This window comes from Alligator mississippiensis, chromosome 4, assembly GCF_030867095.1.
Source record: "Alligator mississippiensis isolate rAllMis1 chromosome 4, rAllMis1, whole genome shotgun sequence".
NCBI lineage: Eukaryota > Metazoa > Chordata > Crocodylia > Alligatoridae > Alligator > Alligator mississippiensis.
This window is the reverse complement of record NC_081827.1, coordinates 151,777,616-151,800,090: the sequence shown is the minus strand read 5'-3', so window position 1 is coordinate 151,800,090 and position 22,475 is coordinate 151,777,616. Positions and strand designations below refer to the sequence as shown.

Sequence of the window (22,475 nt, the reverse complement as noted above, 5' to 3'; positions counted from 1 at the left end):
TCCTTCACTCTCCCCCTACCCTAGTCTAACTGCACCATTCTTGTTCCCCCTTTCCTCTGTCTCCCATCCCTCCTGTTCTCTCTGCTCCTTTATAACACCCCACCACTCTTCTTTCTTCCACAACCTATCTTCATATATACCCTCTCCAAAACCTGCCTCCCTTTATTGCAGCCTCACCCCTTCTTCTATTTCCTGCTCTCCCCTCCCCTCCCCTCAACTGCTTGACCTTCATACCTTCCCAGAAAGTATTGTTACACATATGGGTTTTTTTTAAAATAACTTAAATGACTCTGAATTTGCTGCAGAACTCAAGTGGCACTTCCCCAAATGAAAATAAAGCATCAACAGAGGTAGATTGTATTGATCTGTTCACATATTTTTCATAGATTTTAGTTGAGGGAGTTCAAATTTGTGTTATTCAAGGATTACTGGGTTGATAAATCAGCTGGGGTAGTCTTGCACATGCACATTGCAATTTGGTTGGTGTGGACCAATCCATATAACCTAGCTCTTCTAATTTAGGCATGCTCCCAATATCACCTCTCTGATATGGCAACAGGTGCTATGCTTAAGTGAAGATAAATGTTGAACAGCTGAGTGTACTTTATGGGGGTGGAGATAGTGAGTGTTCTTCTGTCTCTACTCCCCTCCCATGCATTGGAGAAGTGAGTTAGAGCTATGTGAAGAGAAAATCCAAGGTAAAGGGAAAGAGAGTCTGTTTCAAAGTTTGGGACTCAGCTTCTTTCCCTCTCTTTCTCCTTGAGCTTTTTTTTCTGGATTTTGAGTGGGTTAATATCATGGGGGTATGAATTGCTGGAGCACACTGACCTGGTTTGGAGCCTGGCAATTTTGCTTGCAGTTTTCCGTCTGAGTTAAAGACTTGGCAAGTTTGAGCCAGGGTGAGATCTGGCACAGTTTGGGCTAAGGTGAGGGGCCTCAGCTACACAGCTAAGCTGAAAAGCAACAGCTGCAAAACAACAAAGTGAGTGCGGACAGTATACTAGCTGGTCTGTTTAATAATCGGTTCAACTCAGTGAAACTTTCCAGGGCAAGGTAACAACTACTTGCATGAATTATGCCCTGCTACATTGCAAAATAAACAAATCTTGTGGCCTTTTTTTTAACACCCCAAATATTCAATTTTTTTATGTCCATGCTTAGCTATTTTTCTGTTCAGGTATACATTTCTACTTGTCTTTTTGCCAGCTTTATAACTGGCCCATTCAATTCTTATTTGTGCATGTGCCCTCAATTCATTCTACTTTACTCCTATTACTGCTTTCTCATAGCATCCTCTCTGCTCATTAATGGGCTTCTACTTTTTACATTTCTTCTCAAGTCATCTAGAGGTAAGTAAGGTCTGTTTTTCCTGAGCTCTCTATCAAGGCCTTAGCATAACTACAGCTTAGCTTAACCGGAAGTCCCACAAACTACACTTAAAGTTAAGATGCATACCTCATGCATGGGAGTGCAAGGAGCAGGTAGAAGAGGGCAACTGGGATAACTTGAGAAGGGTATATTTAATGTACCAGGAGCATGGCTAGAGACATCTAGTTGACCAAAGGCAAGAAGTATGGCTTGGGGAGAGGCTTAAGGCAGAATCCTGTTCCATTTAGTGGGTAATCAGAGTACTTGAGGCCAACTCCAATTCACCCAACTGAATATACATGCCTATTATAGGAATAGGGAGGTATCTGTGCTTATTCAGAGGGTAATCCCTTCTACTTAGGTGCCAGAGAGGGTAATAGAATTACACCTATACAACAGTTGGCAAACTCAGAGTTGATTGCCAACTACACTTTAGCCATTCAATGGGGGAAATAGTATTCTTCCTGTAATGCTTAAGCAAGGTCTAGTTCAGAGTACTGTGCAGGCAACAACCATGATGAGTGAGTGACCCACCAGCAAGCTGACATCTATGGAGTTTAAGGGCAGAAGACAAGCACATTAGTTTTTGTGCTAATTACTTTCTACAGTGGTAATGGATGAATGGGATGGGAAGAAGGTGAGATGAAGATGATGGTGGGGGACTGTATGTTGGAGAGGATGGTGAAAGAGTAAGAGCAGGAGAAGATGGATATAACAGTAATGTTTTTGGTGCTTAAAGTTAATGTGACCATTGTGTAATGAAGCTATTGAGATTTAGTTATATGGATTATATCCCTGATTTCTTTCACAGCTTCTCTTAGCAATTCCACATGCTAAACTCTGCAATGCGTAACATAAATCCTATTCAAGGATAACAAAGTGCACAGAATAAGAGGAGGGGTATGCAGGCATTACATTGAAAGCTGTGCTGTCATCAAGGCAATAATGGATTGACTCTGAGAAGACCAGGGTTCTAGTCCTGGCTCTGCCCTGATCCACTGGCTGCTTTGGGTGCTTTCCCTGTACTTCACCTCCTTTTTCTGTAGAATAGGGATCATAGGAAAGTAGGGCTGGACAGGACCTCACAAGGTCATTTAGTCCACCCCCCTGCTCAAGGTACTATCCTGCCTTCTGATAATCGTTTAGAGTTTATGAATTAAGGGGTACCTACATCATGGGGTTAGATACACAACATGGTTAATACAGGGCAATTTATGCCAGATGTTATTCCATTGTAAATTTATTCCTTAGTAAGGAGTGGACACATGGGTAGCTAGCTTCAGAGAGATGACCATGGTAGGCACTATTGCAAAAACCTGGCCACTAGGTGATGGAGGAGTCATTTTAAGTTGAGCAAATAACTACTTGGATGAAGCTGACTGGGGTAGTGGACACATAATCAATACGTGTGTAACTTATACCAATGTATGGTTATTTCTCACTTTCCAAACGGCAACTTCATCAAAGAGTAGAATGAATCGCACCTATGTTAGTGTAATTTTTACCATGGAATAAAATCAAGTTATGCTGAAGTAAATGTGTTGTGTGTCCATATAGTACTACTGAAGGATATTCATAATATAAGCAGTAAGAACTGTTTCTAGCAGGAAGCCTTGGCCACTATTGACAGTCACATTAGTGGTTGTGGTGTTATGATGCATCTCTGATGTTCCCCTTGAGCATTGTTGGTTCTAGAGAAGAAGAGGTCAGTTTCTTTGCTTTCTGGTACATCTGATCCCAGTTATAGTCTCAGGTCTGCAGTTTGTGTGGAGTTTATAACTCTATGTGTTTTGAGTTTTACAAGTTTCTTTTCTTAATTAGTTATTGCTAATGATCAGCACTCAATGTCTCTGTCTGCATTTCTCAATAAGACAGAATCATTTTCCATAATATTGTGCACCAAATGGCGGTTACACGATGGTCCGATAGTATAGCGAATGTGACATCAGAAGCAGGGTTGTCTCTCATATATGGTCACAGCCAGAGTTTGACAATTTCATTGGAGGTTTAGGCTGTGAAACATTTGCGATAAACCTTCTGATAATGTCTAAAAAGGTGAAACTAGTTTCTATTGGTTCTTCCCTGCAGCTGATACCAGTACCTGAGTCTATATATTTCCTCCCACTGCTTTGTAGTGCCTGTCAGACACAGAAGAGCCCTGACTGTGAGGTGCAGGCAGGGCGGTGTCAGCAGGGGATGAGGGTCAGGATGGCAGTGAAGGGACATCTCTGCACTCAAGTTATTTGGCTGCTTCTCCTTTCTGTTCAGTTCACTATGGGTAAGTCTCTGCTTTATTTCACTGAATGAACTTGGCAAACTAGAACTGGGAGGATAAGTGCAACCCAAGAGAAATAGGGTTTTATTTCAGAAATCCCTGAAGCAAAGAGAAGAAAGGCAATCAAGCTACAGTAAAACTATTTCTCTGATTATCTCCTCTTGGTAATCCTGAGTAAAGATGGTTATGCCTGGATAAAAATAATTTTTTTACTCAGTCACTGATTACGTATATTTTATACCGCTGTGATCCCACCCTGTTAGCCTATTCTTATACCACTTCCATTTGGTTTTAGTAGCTTTAATGTTTAGAAAATCCTTGCTAAACAAATAACCACATGGAAAATCAAAATAATTTTTGTACTGTTTTAATCCCATCTCCCTCCCTTGCCCAGCTCTGTGCCTTTGTATGGACACTGAATAAGCCTAGATTTACAGTCAACACACTCTGAAATAAAACTACTACATTCTGCATCAAATATGTTGGGCTAACTCCATCATGGTTCAAACAGTCTCTCTCTCTCTGTCTCAGGATATGGAACTCCATGCCTGTGAACTTGCTACCACTTAAAACACCACTGTTCTGGAGCTGTAGTATAACCAATTGAAGCTGAAGATGAGAATCAGATTTTAGAGCCTCCAGAGCCAAATTATAGTCTCCCAGTCAGTGTTTACAGATCACAGATGCTTCTGCAAGGTCTGTGTGACTGGGAAGGCACAAGCAGTAACTGGTGATTCCAAGAGCAATGACATTTTCTGGAGCAATTAATAAAGAACTTGAGATAGATCAGACTTCGGCAAATTCTAATGATCAAATTGGACTTTTTATTAGAGGGAAATAGCAGGGCATTCCACTGGCTAACAGGATTGACATCAATTAGGCAATGAGCCTTCTGAACTCATAGGGCCATATACTCTCTTTAAGTGGGTGTGACTCCTTTTAACTTCAGTAAGCATCCTGTAGGGAGAGAAGGCTGCTATGGACTCTGCTCATAAACAATTTGTTCAGTAAACTTAATAGGTCTTGGTTAAAAAGTTGCCTTTCTTTTAGTTTGATTTTGTGTCAGAAGAGCAGCCTCAAATTTATTCTGCGGTATTCTATAGGTTGTGTCCTTTTAAATAACGGATACAACTCTGCATGAGACAATAAGTTAGAATCTGGCTATCACTTTCTAAACATAAGCCTATGTGTGGTAACTTGGAGCAAATATGATTTCCAATAAAATATTATCGGTAACATTACTATTGAGAGCACCTCCGGCTCCTCTTAACACTTCTTAAAAAAAGTCCATGGACTTCAGTGTGCTGAAAACTTTAAGTTCTCTTAAACTGGGGGTGATTGAAGAATCAACCTGTTTCTTTTTATTCCCAAGACAGCTATCAGAAATTGAGAAAATTAGCTCTGATTAAATTATCTCTGAATTTTAAAGATTAAATATAATTCAAATGTTCAGCACTTTTTTCAATACTTTCAGTGAAACAATGTTATCAAAAGCTTTGTGTCCTATACGTTACTTCTACTTGCCCAGGCTGTCTTCCAGTTTCATGAGGATTTTGTCTCTTGTTTGGGATCATAACTAAATAATTCTCTTTTGCCACTTATAGATTGTTGAATCTTACCACTGTACACAGTGCTGAGTTTTCCTTCCTTAAATTTAAGGATGGAAAAGGACTTTAAGACAATTTCTTTAACAATATGTTTGATGATGCATTTACTTTAATAATCCTCCTATAACTTCCATGACTTGAATCGCACCAAGTGAATTAAATATGGGATCATCCATCTCTCTTTGTGTCTTTTTGTGATGACTGATTGGGGAAAAGACCAAGTTACAAGCCACATGCAGATGGAATTGGTGAAAACTCTTAGTGGATGGCACCATTAACTTGCTCAGGAGTGGGAGATTAGATACTGGCTGGTAGCCACATCAACTATACTTCCTGGAATAATGTTCAGATTATGGCATGCTTAAGGGATAATGGGGGAAGTGGTCAGGACTGGGAGATTCCCTGCTCAGAGGAAGTGTTGATGAAGTGTGTTAGTTGGAGTTCCAAATACTCTCAGTACTTTCACTAGTCAGGAAGGACAAGAGTTAAAGTTGGCTGGTGGTGACTAGGACCTTCTAGGATCCTCCTTGATTTCCTGTTTTGCTGAGGTCAAATATAGAGATGGAAGATGCCATTCCACTGGACTTCTGTGCAGGCTGTTGTTCTTGGTTCCTTGAGAAACTATCTGGGATACACAAAAACTCTTGTAAGAGCTAAACAGAAAAGCAGGGGGTTGACCCTGGAAGTAACTTCTATGGCTCTCTATAGCAGAAAGTGCTGGGCTCCAGAGCTGTTTGGGCACATAGGTACGTATGTCAGGATGAAGTTTTAGATCAAAGACTAGCAACACTCTCTTTTATTGACCCATAAGCAGCTGAATTAATTTTAAGCCACTGACCAACATGGTGTGTGCCCTGTAGCTCAGTTGGGATGAGCTATACTACATGTTTTTATTGCAGAATGCTCTCAGAAATGTGTTTTCCTACAATCTATTCCTTTTTCTGTGGATGGGAAGCAGGAAATAACATCACTGACATCTTGCTATACCCTGAAAGTCTCTACCATATGGCTAACCATCTGTGCTCCTTTTGTAAGTGATATTTTCACTAGCATGTCGAAGATGTGTTTGAAAACACACATTGTATATTAGCTGCAGATCTGAAATCAAAGACAGATTCCTAATTACAGGGCCTAGGAATGTCCCTTTTCTTCACAAAGGTATATTGAACAAGACTAATTTTGTCATAGCAATCAGAAGAAGAAGAAACTCAATGACCCCATGATGAATCTTACCATTCAGGAGAAAATGGAAAGGGTCATGGGTGATGTACTTCAGATAGAGGAGTCTGCCTATATTATATGAAAGAATAGGGTTATTTCCCCCAAACTACAATTCCTCTGAGGCCATGTTCTACAGAAGGAAAATGCCTTAAGGTTATTCCTGAGTTGTTTCCACAATTTTTTCACTCTGCTGTGAAATTTACTAGAAATTACTGTAGTGAAATTATAGACCTAATAATAAGATTTGACTTTTATTTTTTTTAAATTTTTTTTTTTTATTTTTTTGGCAGAATGTTTTTGTTACGATGTCAATTCTCCCATAATAAATATCAAAACAAACCATTTAACTTCATTGTGCTCTCAAATGACTTTTACTTAATATTTTTGGTTTAAAATAAATTAAGCTTTTAGTTTCTTTCAAAAAGTAAAATAAAAAATATTTTTGCATTGAATCAACGTGAAGTTTCCAGAAAAGAATGTACATTTCTTGACTGAAATATAAAAAACAACTTTCATCTGAAATGTCTCTCAGGAGATATTTCACTTTTCTGATATCATTGCAGTTTTGTGTCAGTTCTGTTGGACTTTAAATGTCAGTTCTGATTTTGGATAGAGGTAATCAAAATGGTATCTGCATGCCTTTCTATCCTGCCTTATTTTTTGGAAACTCTGGGGGATAGACTGAGTCCTTGAGAAGGTGTCACCCCTTTAAGGAGCTTCCCTGTTTTACTGTGTGCTAAATGCACCAGATGGGTAATCTCTATCTTGGTGAACACCTTGACTAAATCTTCCTTGTTTATGCACGGCCTGTTCTAAGCTTGACAGAATCAGGGCTCAACAGATATCTTGGGCTGTGTGTAGATGAAACGGGGGGCATGTGTGCATGACACTTTAAAGTGGGTGAAATGCTTTTGCGCGGCTTTAATGGTGTCGGTGTTTGCATGCGTTGGCAGTGTATTGCACAGTAATTCCAGCTGCTGGAGGAAATTTGGTGGTGTAATGAGCCTTAAATGACTTGGGGTGCAGCAAACTAAAACTCCTCTGAGGAGTTTCAGTTTGTTGCCCTACAGCTGCAGAGCAAAGCACTGGGCTCCGTGCAGCTCAGGGGCTCTGCAGGAAGCCCTGCAGAGCAGCAGCCTGGAAAGGCAGGCTCTGCCCAAGAAAAGCAGCAAACCTGATCTTTTTCCCCTGGAGCATGCCTGTCTGAGATGCGTGGGGGCCTGGTGCTTCCTTCTGTGGCTGCGGTGCCCCCTGGGACCACTGAAGCCGGGTGCCTGCGGGTGGGTGCCACCTGGGGTGGAGGGGTGCTGCTGTGGAGGGAAGCATTAGACCCCCCCCATCCTGCAGCCCAGAGACTGCTCTGACCACTAGTAGCTCACCTTCTCTGCCTGTCCCCTCCCTGCCCCTGGAGAAACAGGTAAGTTCAGGTATGTGCATGACATGGGTTTAAAGGGCACTGAATTGCAGCGGTGTTTTTAAAAACCCACCGCTTCAATTTAGGGCCCCATTTTGTCTACACACGTCCTTGGGTAATGCACATCAATTCACTTGCCAGACCTTTTTTCCATACCAGCCATCCTAATGTTCCATCACTCTATATTGATTCAATATGTTTCTCTAGTACATCATTCTTCTTCATCCTATCCTGTCCATGATTTTCTTTGGGAAGGACAAGACAGAACTGTAGCTTCTTACTGCTACTAGGCAAAATGACCAACAAAACTAAAAAAAAAAAAGGGAAAGGTCACCCAGTGTTCACACAGGCCTCTAAAGGCACCCATCCCAACTGTATGATCCTTTCTTTCATCAAGGCATGACAGGTGAGGCAAGAGGGCAGTAGCCAGTGGGAGACTAGGGTGGGTAGGGCAGGATTAATGCAGCCACCATGGCCACCCTCTGAGGTGAATCCTGTTACCTATTTTACCTTTGCTGTTGCTCTGCAGTATTGATCTCACTTGACTTTGAGGGAAACATGACACATTTTATTTCATATGGAGCCATCGCGTCTGGAGTGATTACAGACCCCTAGACCTACTGTAGAGGATCAGAAGGCTGTATTAGGTGGACAAAGATAAAGATTGGATAGCTCTAGAGGCAGATTTCAACATGCACAATACGGCTGTGTAGGTCTCCGTCTCACTCATGCCACAGGTTATCAGCAGTGGGCCTGATACTTCTCTTTGGAAAAAAGAGAGAGAGAGGAGCCACCAAGCTTCCAGAATACAGACAGAGTTGGGGAGAGGCTGGGTACACTGCAGCAGGGAGGAGGTGGGCTGAAAGCCCAGTTCAGCTATGGAGGCAGTGACACAGATACCTTTGCTAGAGAAGTTTGAAAATGGGTGTGCAGGCAACTGGCCTTGCTGCATCAGAAAGTTTGAGCAGTTCCAGATGGTTTCAGGTTCAGCAGAAAATGCACAAGAACTCCAGGGAAATGCCCTCATCTTTGCCATGGGAGAGGCTGTGGATGATAGTCTATGTGCCCACCTCACTGAGGAGTAAAGGAGGAGTATAAAAATGTGAAGGAGTCTTTCAAGGCACATTTTATAGGTAAATGATATCTTAAAAAACTAAATTTAATATGAGATATTGGGAACCAAGGGAAACAGCCTAATCTTTTATTACTGTAGTTCAAGCTCTTGCTGAACACTGAAATTACGGAGTTTTGAAGGAAGAACTCATAAGAGACAGGATTGTGGTAGGCATTAAAAATGTCAATTTACCAACATAACTGCAGTTAGCTCCAGAACTAGCAAAAGCCATAACAGCAGTTAAGAAAGAATACAGAAACAGCAGTATGACTTACAGGCTAATAAGTGCATCTAAAACTTAATTAGATAACACTGATTTATAGTAAAGAGAAAATCCAAGAGAGGAAGGGACCCTCACATCTAAGATATAAAAGTAGAGCAAAAATGAGGCAAAAACAATTAAGAAACTTTAACAGTGAAAACAAGCAAAGGTATGGCAGAAGAGGCAAAACACCAAATTGCCATCAGCAGCAATGTTCAGCAATAAATACAGAATGCAAGAAACGTCACAAAAAGGACTTTTTGTAAGGGAGTGGAGATCATCCAGGTTAATTCAGGAGGGGTAGATGGCATTGGATGACAATAAGCTTATGCTATTAGGAACTATATCCTCAATAGAAGAATCAACAACACAAATATAAATCTCAATAGTTGAACCATTAACTTCAAAATAAACATTGGAACTGTAATTACTGCCATCCTGCAATAGATTATGATCCATTGTTGGATGGAGGTCTGCAAAGATCAGATACAATATTGCTTGTCCCTCAGAATGTTATTAGAAATGTGGCTAGTTTGAGGGGAAAACTGGAAACGAGGCAAAATGCTGTCACAAACTATTTATGTGGCACGAGGGTTAACAGTTCCCTTGTTGGGATTGCCAACAATACAAGGACTACACTTAGTAGAAAAAATTAGGCTCAATTAATAGCAAAATGCAAACCATACAAGAAATCATCCTTAGGTATTCACAGGGTTGGGGAAGCTGTCAGGGGAATATAAAATGAATTTGGTTGCCATCACCAACTCCATTTGCTTTAACAGCTCCTTGGTGCATCCCCATTTCAGAATGTCAAGGAGCAATTAAAGATGATGGAAACAATTAGTTATTTCCCAAATAAATGAGCCCATAGACTGGTGTGCAGGTATAATTTTACAACTAAAACCCAATGTAAAAATTCACATTTGTGTGGACCTTACTTAGCAAAAAGACACGTATCTTTCAGTACAATAGACATTGGTTCAGTTGTCAGAAATGAAAGTGTTCTCAAAATTAGATGTTAATAGTAAGATTTTGGCAAATCCCTCTTGCCAAAGAATCTAGACTATTAACAACATTCATAAACTCTTGAACAGGGTAATTATTTCAGCCAGCTTCCTTTTAGCATATCATCAGAACTAGAGCATTTCTAAAAACATGCATCTCAGATTGTAACAGGGCTGCCTCACATCCTTTGCCATGCAGATGCTGTGTTGGTATATGGCAAAAATATACAGGAACATGATGGACATCTACATGCTCTTTTGCAATGTTTCTAACAGTCTGGTTTGACTTTGAATGAGAAATATTTATTTAGGAAGGAACACACAAATTCGTTGAATATATGATTAGCAAAAATGAGTTCAGTCATACCGATACAAAAATAAAGGCATTGATTGCCTTACGTGAACCCCAAGATGTTCCGGCCATAAGGAAGTTGCTGGGAGGGCCAACCAGTTTAGAACATTTTTGCCATATTTAGAACAGCTAACAAAACCCATAAGAGATCTCCTTAATGGACACAATATGTGGGTCTGGGAGAACACATAGCAAGGGGCACTGAATATAATCAAACAACTACTGCCATCGCCACCTGTTTTAGCATGGTATTTAGTACATTAACATGTGGTAGTAACAGCAGATGTATGTTTGTATAGTTTTGGAGCAGTACTCATTCAAACACAGCCAAAAGGATGCTGGAGGCCTCTTGCATTTATATGAAGATGTCTTACTGACATGCAGCAACGCTATGCTTAAGTGGAAAAGAAGACTTGACAGTGTCTTGGGCCTGTGAACAGCTCGCCTCTTACCTGCCTGGCAATTACAAATGAGGAAGGAAAGGATGACGCTTACCAGAAACTAATTCATTTCTGTTAAAATGGACAGGGCCAGAGGATATACCAATTTTAGCAAAATGTTGTGAGGAATCCAACAAAGAAAAAAATGCTGTCTACAGGAAATCTGACGCTGAACTAAAACTTCAGCAGCAGAAAAAAACTTCAGTATAGACACAGAGCAAAACACTACCAGAGCTGCTGCTAGGGAAAGAGTTCAAAAGTTCCCAAATATTTGGAACTGTCCAAAATATGACAAACACTCTTAGATTCTACTTAGTTGAGACTGCAGAAGGCCTTCTTTGGAGAAATAGGGTTTATCTTCAGTATATTACACCCCAACATAAAGAAGATCAACTACTAGAAGGAAGAGGGTCAGAGCATGAAAATGAATGTATTCAAGGAAGATGGAAGGAAGGCTCAGTTAGAGCTCAAGAGTTTAGAACGAGGTCAGGAAGACTGAGCAGACCTCAGCAGAGAATTGGCTTTTAAATATTTATTTATAGATTTAGTTGTATATATTGATTGGTTGGTACATCAGTGTAAATAGTTTTAAGGGTTGTAGTTTATTGTTAATTATAATGAGTTGTAATCTTATCTTGTTTGTTCTAAAGAAACAGAGATATGGAGTGATCATAGAGCCCTGGTCCTCTAGACCTACTAGAGAGGACCGGAGTTCTGTATGAGGGGGAGAAAAATAAAGATTGGCAGCCCTGGAGGAAGGGCAGATTGTAACACACGCAAGATGACTGTATGTGTCTCCACTTATCTCGCACCAAGAAACATTTTGTTCATTTTTAGAATATGCCTGCTCACTGGCACAGACTGCCAGTTGCCACTGTGTCTAAACAGGAGTCAAAATTTTCTTCTTTCTGGTGTGATTGCCTGCAAGTGCAGGGGACAGGACTTGATGGTCCAGGGAACCCCTTCCAGTCCTGTTTCTGAGTTCTTTAGAATTAAACCCTTGATTTTTGTCAAGGTACCAGCCACAAATTACTGGCCAACAGAGGGTTAAACCAAATCCTGGAGCAATATATACACTGTTTCTCAATTATCCAAATAAATGGGCTTCCCTTTTGCCCTATGAAGAACTTGCATATAGTCACCTGATGCCTTCAATGAACAAACCCCTTTTTTTGTGAACTATGGCTTTCACCCTTGTTTTTCTTCTGCCCTATCCTCCATCTTTTTAGTTCCTGCCACTGTGGATCTGCTCACACACAACAAGAGTAAGGTGTAAAACTGGCACCCTGAATGCAACCTAATAGTAGGCAAAAGGCCTGGCTTTCAACTCAGAATGTCAAGTAAGATCGTGAGCAAATGGATTCATCAGGACCTGAGATGTTTCAAGATAATGGAATAAATCAGTTCGGCAGCATTCAGACTTGAATAGTATAGTACAGCAGAAGTTTATCTAATTGATAAACTTAAGGTTTATCAATCAATCAAACAAGGAACAACTTGATACCTTGCTTGATTGGTCAACTGGGTCTGTCTACACACTATTTGATTTCCTGAAATGGGCAGCAGGTTCCTATTTAAGGAGGCCATCTAGCTTCTGGATCAGAACCACCACTCTCCACCATGGTCCCAACCACTGTATTAGACTGCACAATCAATTCATACCAGGCAAGGTCAAGCCTTCCATCTTCCTGCTAGCTTGTGATTTCCAGCAACAACATTAAAGGGTGGTGTGCCACTTTCTCATGCTGTTCATCCTGTGCCATTTCCAACTGCACTGCCATTACTCTGTGCTCTCATAGTGTTTCTACTGTTCCACAGCCACCTCTTGATATCCAGCCACCTGTCAGTCCAGCTCATCTGTTTCAGTCTTGAGGTACCATAAACTTAAACCAACTATTTTCTTGCATACAACATGTCCCAGCATAAGATACACACCTTGTTTTCAAGAGGCAGAGTGATTGAAAAAAAAAATCTTTCCCTGAAAATACTGGTTAGTACACTAGTAGCAGCTATGGAGTTCAGAATGGGCATTATGCCACTCCCTGGGTGTGTCTATATGAGACGCTATGTCGCCATAGGGATGAACTATGGTGAATGTAGCTTGTTGCTATGGTGACATAGCATTGGCAAGTATGAATCATGACACCAAAACCACTGCACAGTAGCAACCAACTGCTGCACAGTGGTTCATAGCTACTGTGCAGTAGGGTTGGAAATGACCCATGAGGCACCGGAACTGCACAGTAATGGTGGTTACTGTTCAGTCATTTAGTACTGGCTTAAGCAGGTACTAAATGACTGTAACAACTGCACAGTTGGGTGCAAGTGTAAATGCACCCCCTGTGGAGCAGATGCACTGTTGCTTTCTCTGTTCCCTGGCAGAGGATTATGATACAGAAAATGCTGTTACCATATTTCCTTACTTATAATACAAACTCCAGTGTCCAGAAGCTGATTTTTTTTTTGAGGAAAAGGTGCAAGTTATATGAGTGAAAATGTGGTATTTCTGCTTTGTTTCAATCTGCAGTTCAGCAAAGAGCCTTTGGGAGGACTGCAGACAACACCACCCTATAAGCCGAATCATTCCTCATAGATTGGAGCACCTCCCCAACTCTACCACCACATTCTGCTTCAGGCCACAGGATTCAAACACTTTAATCAATTCCTCCATATTTTGGATATTTTCCTGGCAGCATTGTGTCACTCATTTCTTGTCCTTGTTTTCCAGCTGAGAGAGTGAAAAGGCTTTACTCTCATTTACACATCTCTATTCCTCATGCTCAGACCTATAACAAGACTCCAATCCTGTTTCTATTGCCTGTGCAAGGTGTTTTGTCTGGGGTTCAGCATTCCTGCTCACTGGAGTTTGTCTGCTTACTCTCCAGGTGCTGCTTGATTTTCAAAATCACGCTCTAGTCTCTACTGACTGTGTTCCTAAACTTCATGCTGCCACCATGTTTTATATACTGCACACTGTATAAGCATGGGAAGTCTTCATGTTTTAAAATTAAACTCAGTCTTTGTTAAGAGAACTGTTCATTGAAATGTGCAAATACAGTGGCATTCAGGTGATACATGAACAGATTAACTTCCTCAGGTCACCTGCAAACTCTACTTCAACTATCTGTATTCTTCCTTCAGAAGATCAACCCACAACTTGATAGGACCAATACAAGCAGATCTTTAAAATACAGGCTAGGCCAAAAGCTCACAGGTGATTGAATGCTCTACTGCACCAGTCATGAAATGCACAGTCAGCCATAACACAATGGTACTTGTTCAAACCAGACAGTAAACATGCAGCAGTAGAGAAGAGTTCAAGGTTATATACTACCCTTGTCCCACTGACAGCAAAGGAATAACAATAATCTACTCTTTGGTAATTGCTGTTGTGAGGACATCATGGAGTGAATGGGTGCTTAGCTCAGGCCATCCATGTCACTTACCAACAGCTTTTTCATGCAAACCCTTCACTGGGGGGACCTAAACTACCCGGACATCTGCTGGGAGTCACAGACAGCAAAGTGCCACCGCTCACGCAGGTTTCTAACCTGTGTACAGGACCTCCACCTGACACAGGAGGTACACGGTCCCACTAGGGGGAATGCCATACTGGATCTGGTATTGGCAATGGGGGATGACATGGTAGGGGACCTACAGATCGGTAGCCATCTGGGGGACAGTGATCATCTAACAATAGAATTCACCATAAGACGTCGAGTGGGTAAGGTAACTAGTAGGGTGAAAGTGCTAGACTTTAGGAAAGCTGATTTAAGTGAACTCAGGTGATTAGTCAAGGACGCACTGCAGAGTAGGAGTTTTGAAGTGATGGGAGCCCAAGAAGGGTGGTTGTGCCTTAAGGAAATGATCCTTCAGGCACAAAGCAAGACAATCCCCGTGTGAGGTAAAAGAGGGAAAGGGGCCAGGAGGCTTCCCTGGCTGACCAGAGAAATCCAGGGCAGCCTAAGGGCCAAAAGGGGAGCACATAAAAAGTGGAAACAGGGAGAGATCACCACTGACGAATATACCTCCTCTGCTCGTGTTTGTAGGGAGGCAGTTAGACGGGCCAAAGCTACCATGGAGCTGAGGATGGCAACCCAAGTAAAAGACCACAAGAAATTGTTTTTTAGATATATAGGGAGTAAAAGGAAGGCCCAGGGAGGAATAGGACCCCTGCTAAATGGGCAGAAACAATTGGTGACGGACAGAGGGGACAAGGCTGTACTCCTCAATGAGTTCTTTGCCTCAGTGTTCCTAAGTGAGGGGCACGACAAGTCTCTCACTGGGGTTGTAGAGAGGCAGCAGCAAGGCGCCAGACTTCCATGCGTAGATCCTGAGATGGTGCAGAATCACTTGGAAGAACTGGATGCCTTTAAGTCGGCTGGCCCGGATGAGCTCCATCTGAGGGTGCTGAAGGCACTGGCCGACATCATTGCAGAGCCACTGGCGGGAATATTTGAATGCTCGTGGCGCACGGGCCAAGTCCTGGAGGACTGGAAAAGGGCCAATGTGGTCCCCATTTTCAAGAAGGGGAGGAAGGAGGACCCGGGCAATATAGGCCAGTCAGTCTCACCTCCATCCTTGGCAAAGTCTTTGAAAAAATTATCAAGGCTCACATTTGTGAGAGCCCGGCAGGACAAATTATGCTGAGGGGAAACCAGCACGGGTTCGTGGCAGGCAGATCGTGCCTGACCAATCTAGTCTCTTTTTATGACCAGGTTATGAAACACCTGGACACAGGAGGAGGGGTGGATGTCGTATACTTAGACTTCAGGAAGGCCTTCGATACGGTATCTCACCCCATACTGGTGAACAAGTTAAGAGGCTGTGACTTGGATGACTACACAGTCCCGTGGGTGGCGAATTGGCTGGAGGGTCGCACCCAGAGAGTCGTGGTAGATGGTTCGGTTTCGACCTGCAAGGGTGTGGGCAGTGGGGTCCCGCAGGGCTCGGTCCTTGGACCGATACTCTTTAATGTCTTCATCAGCGACTTGGACGAGGGAGTGAAATGTACTCTGTCCAAGTTTGCGGATGACACAAAGCTATGGGGAGATGTGGACACGCCGGAGGGCAGGGAACAGCTGCAAGCAGACCTGGACAGGTTAGACAAGTGGGCAGAAAACAACAGGATGCAGTTCAACAAGGAGAAATGCAAAGTGCTGCACCTAGGGAGAAAAAATGTCCAGCACACCTACAGCCTAGGAAATGACCTGCTGGGTGGCATGGAAGTGGAAAGGGATTTTGGAGTCCTAGTGGACTCCAAGATGAACGTGAGTCGGCAGTGTGACGAAGCCATCGGAAAAGCCAATGGCACTTTATCGTGCATCAGCAGATGCATGACGAATAGGTCCAAGGAGGTGATACTTTCCCTCTATCGGGCACTGGTTAGACCGCAGTTGGAGTACTGCGTGCAATTCTGGGCGCCACACTTCAAGAAGGATGCGGATAACCTGGAGAGGGTCCAGAGAAGGGCCACTTGTATGGTTAAGGGCCTACAGACCAAGCCCTATGAGGAGAGACTAGAGAAACTGGACCTTTTCAGCCTCCGCAAGAGAAGGTTGAGAGGTGACCTTGTGGCTGCCTATAAGTTCATCACAGGGGCACAGAAGGGAATTGGTGAGTATTTATTCACCAAGGCGCCCCCGTGGGTTACAAGAAATAATGGCCACAAGTTAGCAGAGAGCAGATTTAGATTGGACATTAGGAAGAACTTCTTCACAGTTCGAGTGGCCAAGGTCTGGAACGGGCTCCCAAGGGAGGTGGTGCTCTCCCCTACCCTGGGGGTCTTCAAGAGGAGGTTAGATGAGTATCTAGCTGGGGTCATCTAGACCCAGCACTCTTTCCTGCCTATGCAGGGGGTTGGACTCAATGATCTATTGAGGTCCCTTCCGACCCTAACATCTATGAATCTATGAAACTGCGAATCAGCTAACGCTGGTTCCATTCTTGAATCTGCCACATTTATTGTGTGGCCTTGCAGATATCACTTCACTTCTAGGGGTACGAGCAGATGTTTGCTACACTCAGGGTGTGTCTACACGTGCATTTAAGTGCAACTAAGTTTAATGCACATTAAGCGATTTTTGGCAGGTGTCTACATGTGCAGGGACTTGGTGTTAAAGTTAGTTCCAAGTCCCTGTAGCCGTGCCATGTGCCCCTGTGGCCACCGGGGGGAACTCCAGCCTCTGGCCACATGGCTGCCAGCACTTGGCAACCATGTGGATGTCAGAGCCAGCTGCCAGCACCTGTCAGCCTTCTAGGAAACTCTGATCCCTGGCCAGCCCCTTCCCTGCCCAGGAGCTGCGTACCCAGAACAGGGGCAGAGCATGGCAGCTTCCTCCTTGACCACCCTGCCTCCCCATTCCAGGGCTGCCGCTGCCCCTGCCAGTAATGACCAGCACCCTGCTGCTCAGGCCTGGTCCCCGCCAGCGATGACCAGCACCCCGTGCTCTTGCTGGCCATGATACTGACCCTCCTGGCCCCAGTAGGACCCCCTTGCCCAGGCCCTGGGACAGCTGTACAACTGCCAGTGGGGGCCAGGGAAGTAGTTGCAAGAGGCCCTGCCCAACACCCTCCTCCTGTACTCCCTGCTCCACCCCACCTGCCCTGCTGCCCACACACCCCTTACCCCCTGCCCAAGCTCAGCACCACTCTCAGGACATGCATATAGGTGACACAAAAAAACTTTATTACCCTCATAATACCCATCTCCATCCCTCCCCTTCCCCCTCAACAGAACACTCTCCCCACTTCAACCAACAGATCCCTTTTACCTCTCCCTTCCCCACCACCACCGATTAAAAAACCCCCCAAAAAACCCAAACCTGCTTACAAGTAGGAAGCTATATATAAGGGGAAAACTATTTACAAAATTTTGGGTCTTCAAGCCCAGAGTGGGAGGCCATGGAGAGGGGGCAGGTGCCCAGCACCCCAGCCCCTGGATGTTCCTTGAGGCTGGGCTCAGGCTGGTCCCATGGTGACAGGGCAGACCTGGCACTAAAGGCACTAACATTAGTGGTGGGTTGCATCTCTGTGTGTATTAATGTACATTAACTGATCATGCCTAAATCTGATACCTGAATTTGCAGGTATCAAATTTAGGCTTGATTAGCCTAAGCCAATGCTCATTAAAGGCATTCATGCGTAGATGAATTCCTGGTAATGCGCATTAACTTAGGCTAATGCACATTAATGGGTTTCATGTAGATGCGCCCCCAGTCTATGATCATGCAGTTGTGTGATCATCATAGATTGTGAGTGGCATGTGAAGCGGCGGTGCTGGAAGCTGTCAGGAACCTGGGATAAGTTAGGTCAGGGTGACGGGGGCTAGCAGGTCTGCAGGAGAGTTAGTGGGTGATTTGGTGGGATCGGGCTAGGGAGCAAGCAAGCCTGAAGGAGTGGGGCATGGGTTGGTGGTCCATAGGAGGGGTTGCCCATAGGGAGTGGAGGTCTAAAAATAGTCTGGTCAGGGTGAGGAAGTAGGAAAAGCATAGCTCCTGGGCTGGGGCAGTGGCTGGGCTTTCCTAGCCCTGGGGCTGCACTCAGAACGTGTGCAGATGTCCACTAGATCAAGCTTACCTGTTCCTGATCTAAGTGAATTCACCTCCTTGGATAAACTAATTTAGATCTGATCTGTCATTTTGCCTGATTTAACTGTCCTGAACTTCTGTTCAGATGAGCATTTAGATCAGGGGAGGACAATTATTTCAGCTGGAGGGCCGCTTAATGAGTTTTGGTGCGCTGTCAAGGCCTGCAAGGGTAGCCCTGCCCTTGACAGGTACCTCACCCCTTGGTAACCATCTTAGGACCTGAAGTCCCATCCCTAACTCCTGACCTTTGCCACCTGAAGTCTCTCCCTTTGACCTGGAAGTACTCCTTTTGGGAGGAGGGGGGCTTTGCCATCTTGGGACTGGAAAAAAACCCCCACACAACAAATCACATTGAAAAATCAAACATCTCCTATAACATATTTTAATTTTATTTAAAAAAATTGTCTGGATTTATGTGGGTTTGCATAGTATATATAAAGGTGATTGCCTAATCCCTTAAAATACAGTCTTACTCTTGTATATTGTGTGGGGCAGGGATATGTGTGTAGGGAGAGTGTGGTGTGTGTGGTTGAGGGACTGTGTGGTTGAGTGGGTGTGGGTGTATGGTGGGATGTGGGGTGTGTGTGGGGGATATGGTAGGTGGGGAATGTAGGGTGTGCGGGAGGGTCTGGGTGTGCATGTGGGTATGGTGGGGGTGGGGTTTGTGGGGGAGTATGTTTGGGAGCTGTGGGAGGGCGTGGGTGTGTGTTTAGGGTGCGTGTGTATGTGTGGGGGTTTGGGTCCTTGGAGTCCCCAGAATGTGTGAGTCTCCAGAGCTGCATGTGGTGGCAGTGAGAGGGGCCAGCCTCACCCAGTCCCATAGTGCACAGCTCCCTTGCTCCTACTTGAGTCCCCGGCTGTACTTGGTGGCAGTATGCAGGGCCAGCCCCACCTACCCCATAGCTCACAGCTCCCGCTCATGTCCCCAGCTGCACATGGAAGCAGCAAGCAGGTCCAGCTTGACCCAGCTCTGGGACACAGCTCCCATGGTATCGCCCAAGTCCCAGCCATATGTGGTGGCAGGGTGCAGGGCCAGCCCCACCGAGTCCCATAGCATGCAGCTCCTGTGCTCCTACCCAAGTTCCCAGTTGCATGTGGTGGCAGCGAGCAGGACCAGCCTGACCTAGCACCATAGCATGCAGTTCCCATGCTCCTGCAGTGTGCAGGGCCATCCCAGCCGGGCCCCATAGCATGTGGCTCCCTGCACTCCTGGCCCCCTTTCCTCCAATGGGAGCCCCTGGTCCCTGGCCCAGTGGGGCCCTTACCTGTTCCCACTCTCCCAGTGAGGAAGGTCTGGGAAACAGCCACAGGGCTGCCATGCAAAAGCCTCTACCAGGTGAAAGTATCTTGTCTTTAGCATCCCCTACCTCGGGGCTGGGGCCAGGGCAGGCCAGGCTGGGGTGGAGGTTTATTGCTGAGCAGCTATAGCCAGACCTCCTGCATGGAGGGGCTGGCTTTCAGAGGGGCAAGGTTGAGGGGATACCTATTTTTCAGTGTGTTGGTGGAGAGGGGGCAGTAGAAATATTGATGGGGGTTGGGGCTGGTGAGGTTGGGTAGGAGTCCCTGAGGACACTGGTGCTTTGAATCATGAAGCAGACACCTGGGAAAGAAGGAGGCTTCTGGTCCTGCCTCCCTGAAGATAGGTCTGAGTGGGGAGCAGAGCTCAGAGCCTAGGGCCCCGTGTGACAGGCCAGAGAGGAGGAAGAACAGCACTCTCTGTAACCCTGCTCTGTCTTTGTCTTTGCAGGTGATGATGAGCTGAGGCTGAAAAATGGAAGCAGCCCCTGTGCCGGCAGAGTGGAAATTAAACATGAGGGCCAGTGGGGAACAGTGTGCGACGGTGACTGGGACATAGAGGATGCTGAGGTTGTTTGTAGGCAGGTTGGATGTGGATCTGCTGTCAGTGCCCATGGCTATTCTTATTTTGGGGAAGGTGCTGGACGGACTTGGCTGTATCGAGTTGATTGTCAAGGCAATGAGTCAGCTCTCTGGAACTGCTCACACATAGGATGGGGGGCATTTAATTGCCCTCATTATTTTGATACTGGAGTGATATGCTCAGGTGAGAATTCAGACAACATGCCCTTCTAAGTGAGAAAGAAGGGCCCTGGTTCTGCAGGTGTGACAGTCTCATGTTCAGCACCAGGGCTCCAGTGCCATGAGTAAGGGGTTGGGGGGGCTGGAGGAGAGGGGAGGGGACCATGGGGGGGACCCCCATTGGCCCCGCCTACTCCCCCAATCCCCCCGATCCCCCCTACCTGCCCCTCCCCCTGCCAGCCCCCCTAACCCCCCAACCCTGCCCTGCCCAGCCCCATCCCCCCAACTCCCCCGATCCCTACCCCCCCATCCCCCCCATAGTTTAAAAAAACAACCCCCAGCACTTACCAGCAGTTCAGCACCCGTCTGGCTGACTGGGGCCCCACCTGCAGAGCTTGGGGAAGAGGGACAGCCCCAGCAGCCCCAGCCCAGGCCTGCTGTCCCCCACTGCTCTGTGCTGCCCGGGGGTGGGAGGGGCTCTGCCAGGAGGCCCCAGAGCCCCCCCACCCCTGCTTCTAAGGTAAGTAGAGGTTTTTTTTCTGTTTTTTTTTTTTCAAAGTGATGGTGCCTGGGGTTGTGGGGGTAGCCATGGGGGCCTGGGGGTGCAAGTTGGGGGGTGAGGTTGGGCGGGGTATCCATTGGGAGCTCTGGGGGAGTGGGGGGTGGGACTGGATGGGGCAGCCATCGGGGGGGCTGCAGCAGCTGGCAGGGGATAGGGCCAGGTGGGGCAGCAATTGGGGGGGTGGGGTGTGTCTCAGCCGGGAAGAAGCGACCGAGGGAAACGCTGGTTAATTAAGCGAACGTCAGGCGGGCTGGCGGATGGAGAGGCGAGACAGCGTATTGGTTGCAAAATGGTTTTTACTTACGCCGCTGGTTTCCGCGACGCAGGCTGTAAAGGCTGCTTATGTAGTTGCAACGAGTTGCTCCAACTGGCAAAAACCCGAGCCAGTGAGTCCACAGACGAACCGGGCATGCAGGGGAAGGGTACGTCGGGGATAAGTGCTTGGCGATGGGGAGAAAAATCGGTAGTTGATCAGGCTACCAATTCGCTCTGCCACGAGTCAGGAACTCTTTTAAGTCACTCTGCAGCGTGCTCAAAGTTCTCCAACTTGGGTGGAAGTCACGCGGATTTTTATACGGCTAGCGAGCCAATTACTAGCCGTCTAGTGGGAATAATTTAGAATCAGCCAATAATGGGGTGCGAATTTACATACAAATGGCGGGAACCTTTTTGCACCGGAGTTTACTGTTTGCAGCAGAAAATCCTACCGTGTAAAGAAGCTCCAGTGTAGCAGGAAAATTCCACTGTGCCGAGGCACTAAAATCATTGGGTTCTGACAGGGTGCAGCATGCAGGCCTTGCAGGGGGGGTGGTAGTCCCTGCGGGGGCCATTTGGCCCCTTGTGTGGGGGCCGTACCCTTTGTGTGGGGAGCTTAACACCTGTTGGGGGGCTCTAGCCCTTGTGTGGGGGCTGAATCTCCTGTTGGGAGGCTGTAGCCCTTGTGTGGAGGCCAAACCCCCTGTTGGAGGACTGAACCCCTGTTGGGGGGGCTGTAGCCCTTGTGTGGGGACCGACTCCCCTGTTGGGGAGCTGTCACTCCTGTGTGGGGGCCATAGCCCCTGTGGGAAGGCAGCAAAATATATATTCATGAATTCATGAAACATGTATTTAGAGTTCACTTTATTATTATAAGAGACATGCTTTGACACTGTAGATTTGTCAATAAAACATTGTCCAACTGACTGCTGTCTCTGTCTCACTCTCTTTCTCTCTTTATAGCAGTCTTTTGTT

General features: G+C 45.5%; 1 protein-coding gene across 2 annotated transcripts in view; it reads left to right on the top strand.

Moving 5' to 3' along the window:
• Window positions 1-598: 598 nt before the first annotated feature.
• Window positions 599-22,475, top strand: part of LOC102560513 (scavenger receptor cysteine-rich type 1 protein M130) — a 71,900-nt gene continuing 50,023 nt past the window's right edge. The window contains exons 1-3 of one of the 2 annotated variants that reach the window (XM_059726792.1): window positions 599-698; window positions 3,504-3,646; window positions 20,394-20,708. In XM_059726792.1, the coding sequence (XP_059582775.1) occupies window positions 3,565-3,646; window positions 20,394-20,708 (397 nt within the window). In that variant the 5' untranslated portion in view covers window positions 599-698; window positions 3,504-3,564. Of the gene's footprint in view, window positions 699-3,456; window positions 3,647-20,393; window positions 20,709-22,475 lie in introns of both variants that reach the window. The other variant, XM_059726791.1, reaches the window with a different exon arrangement.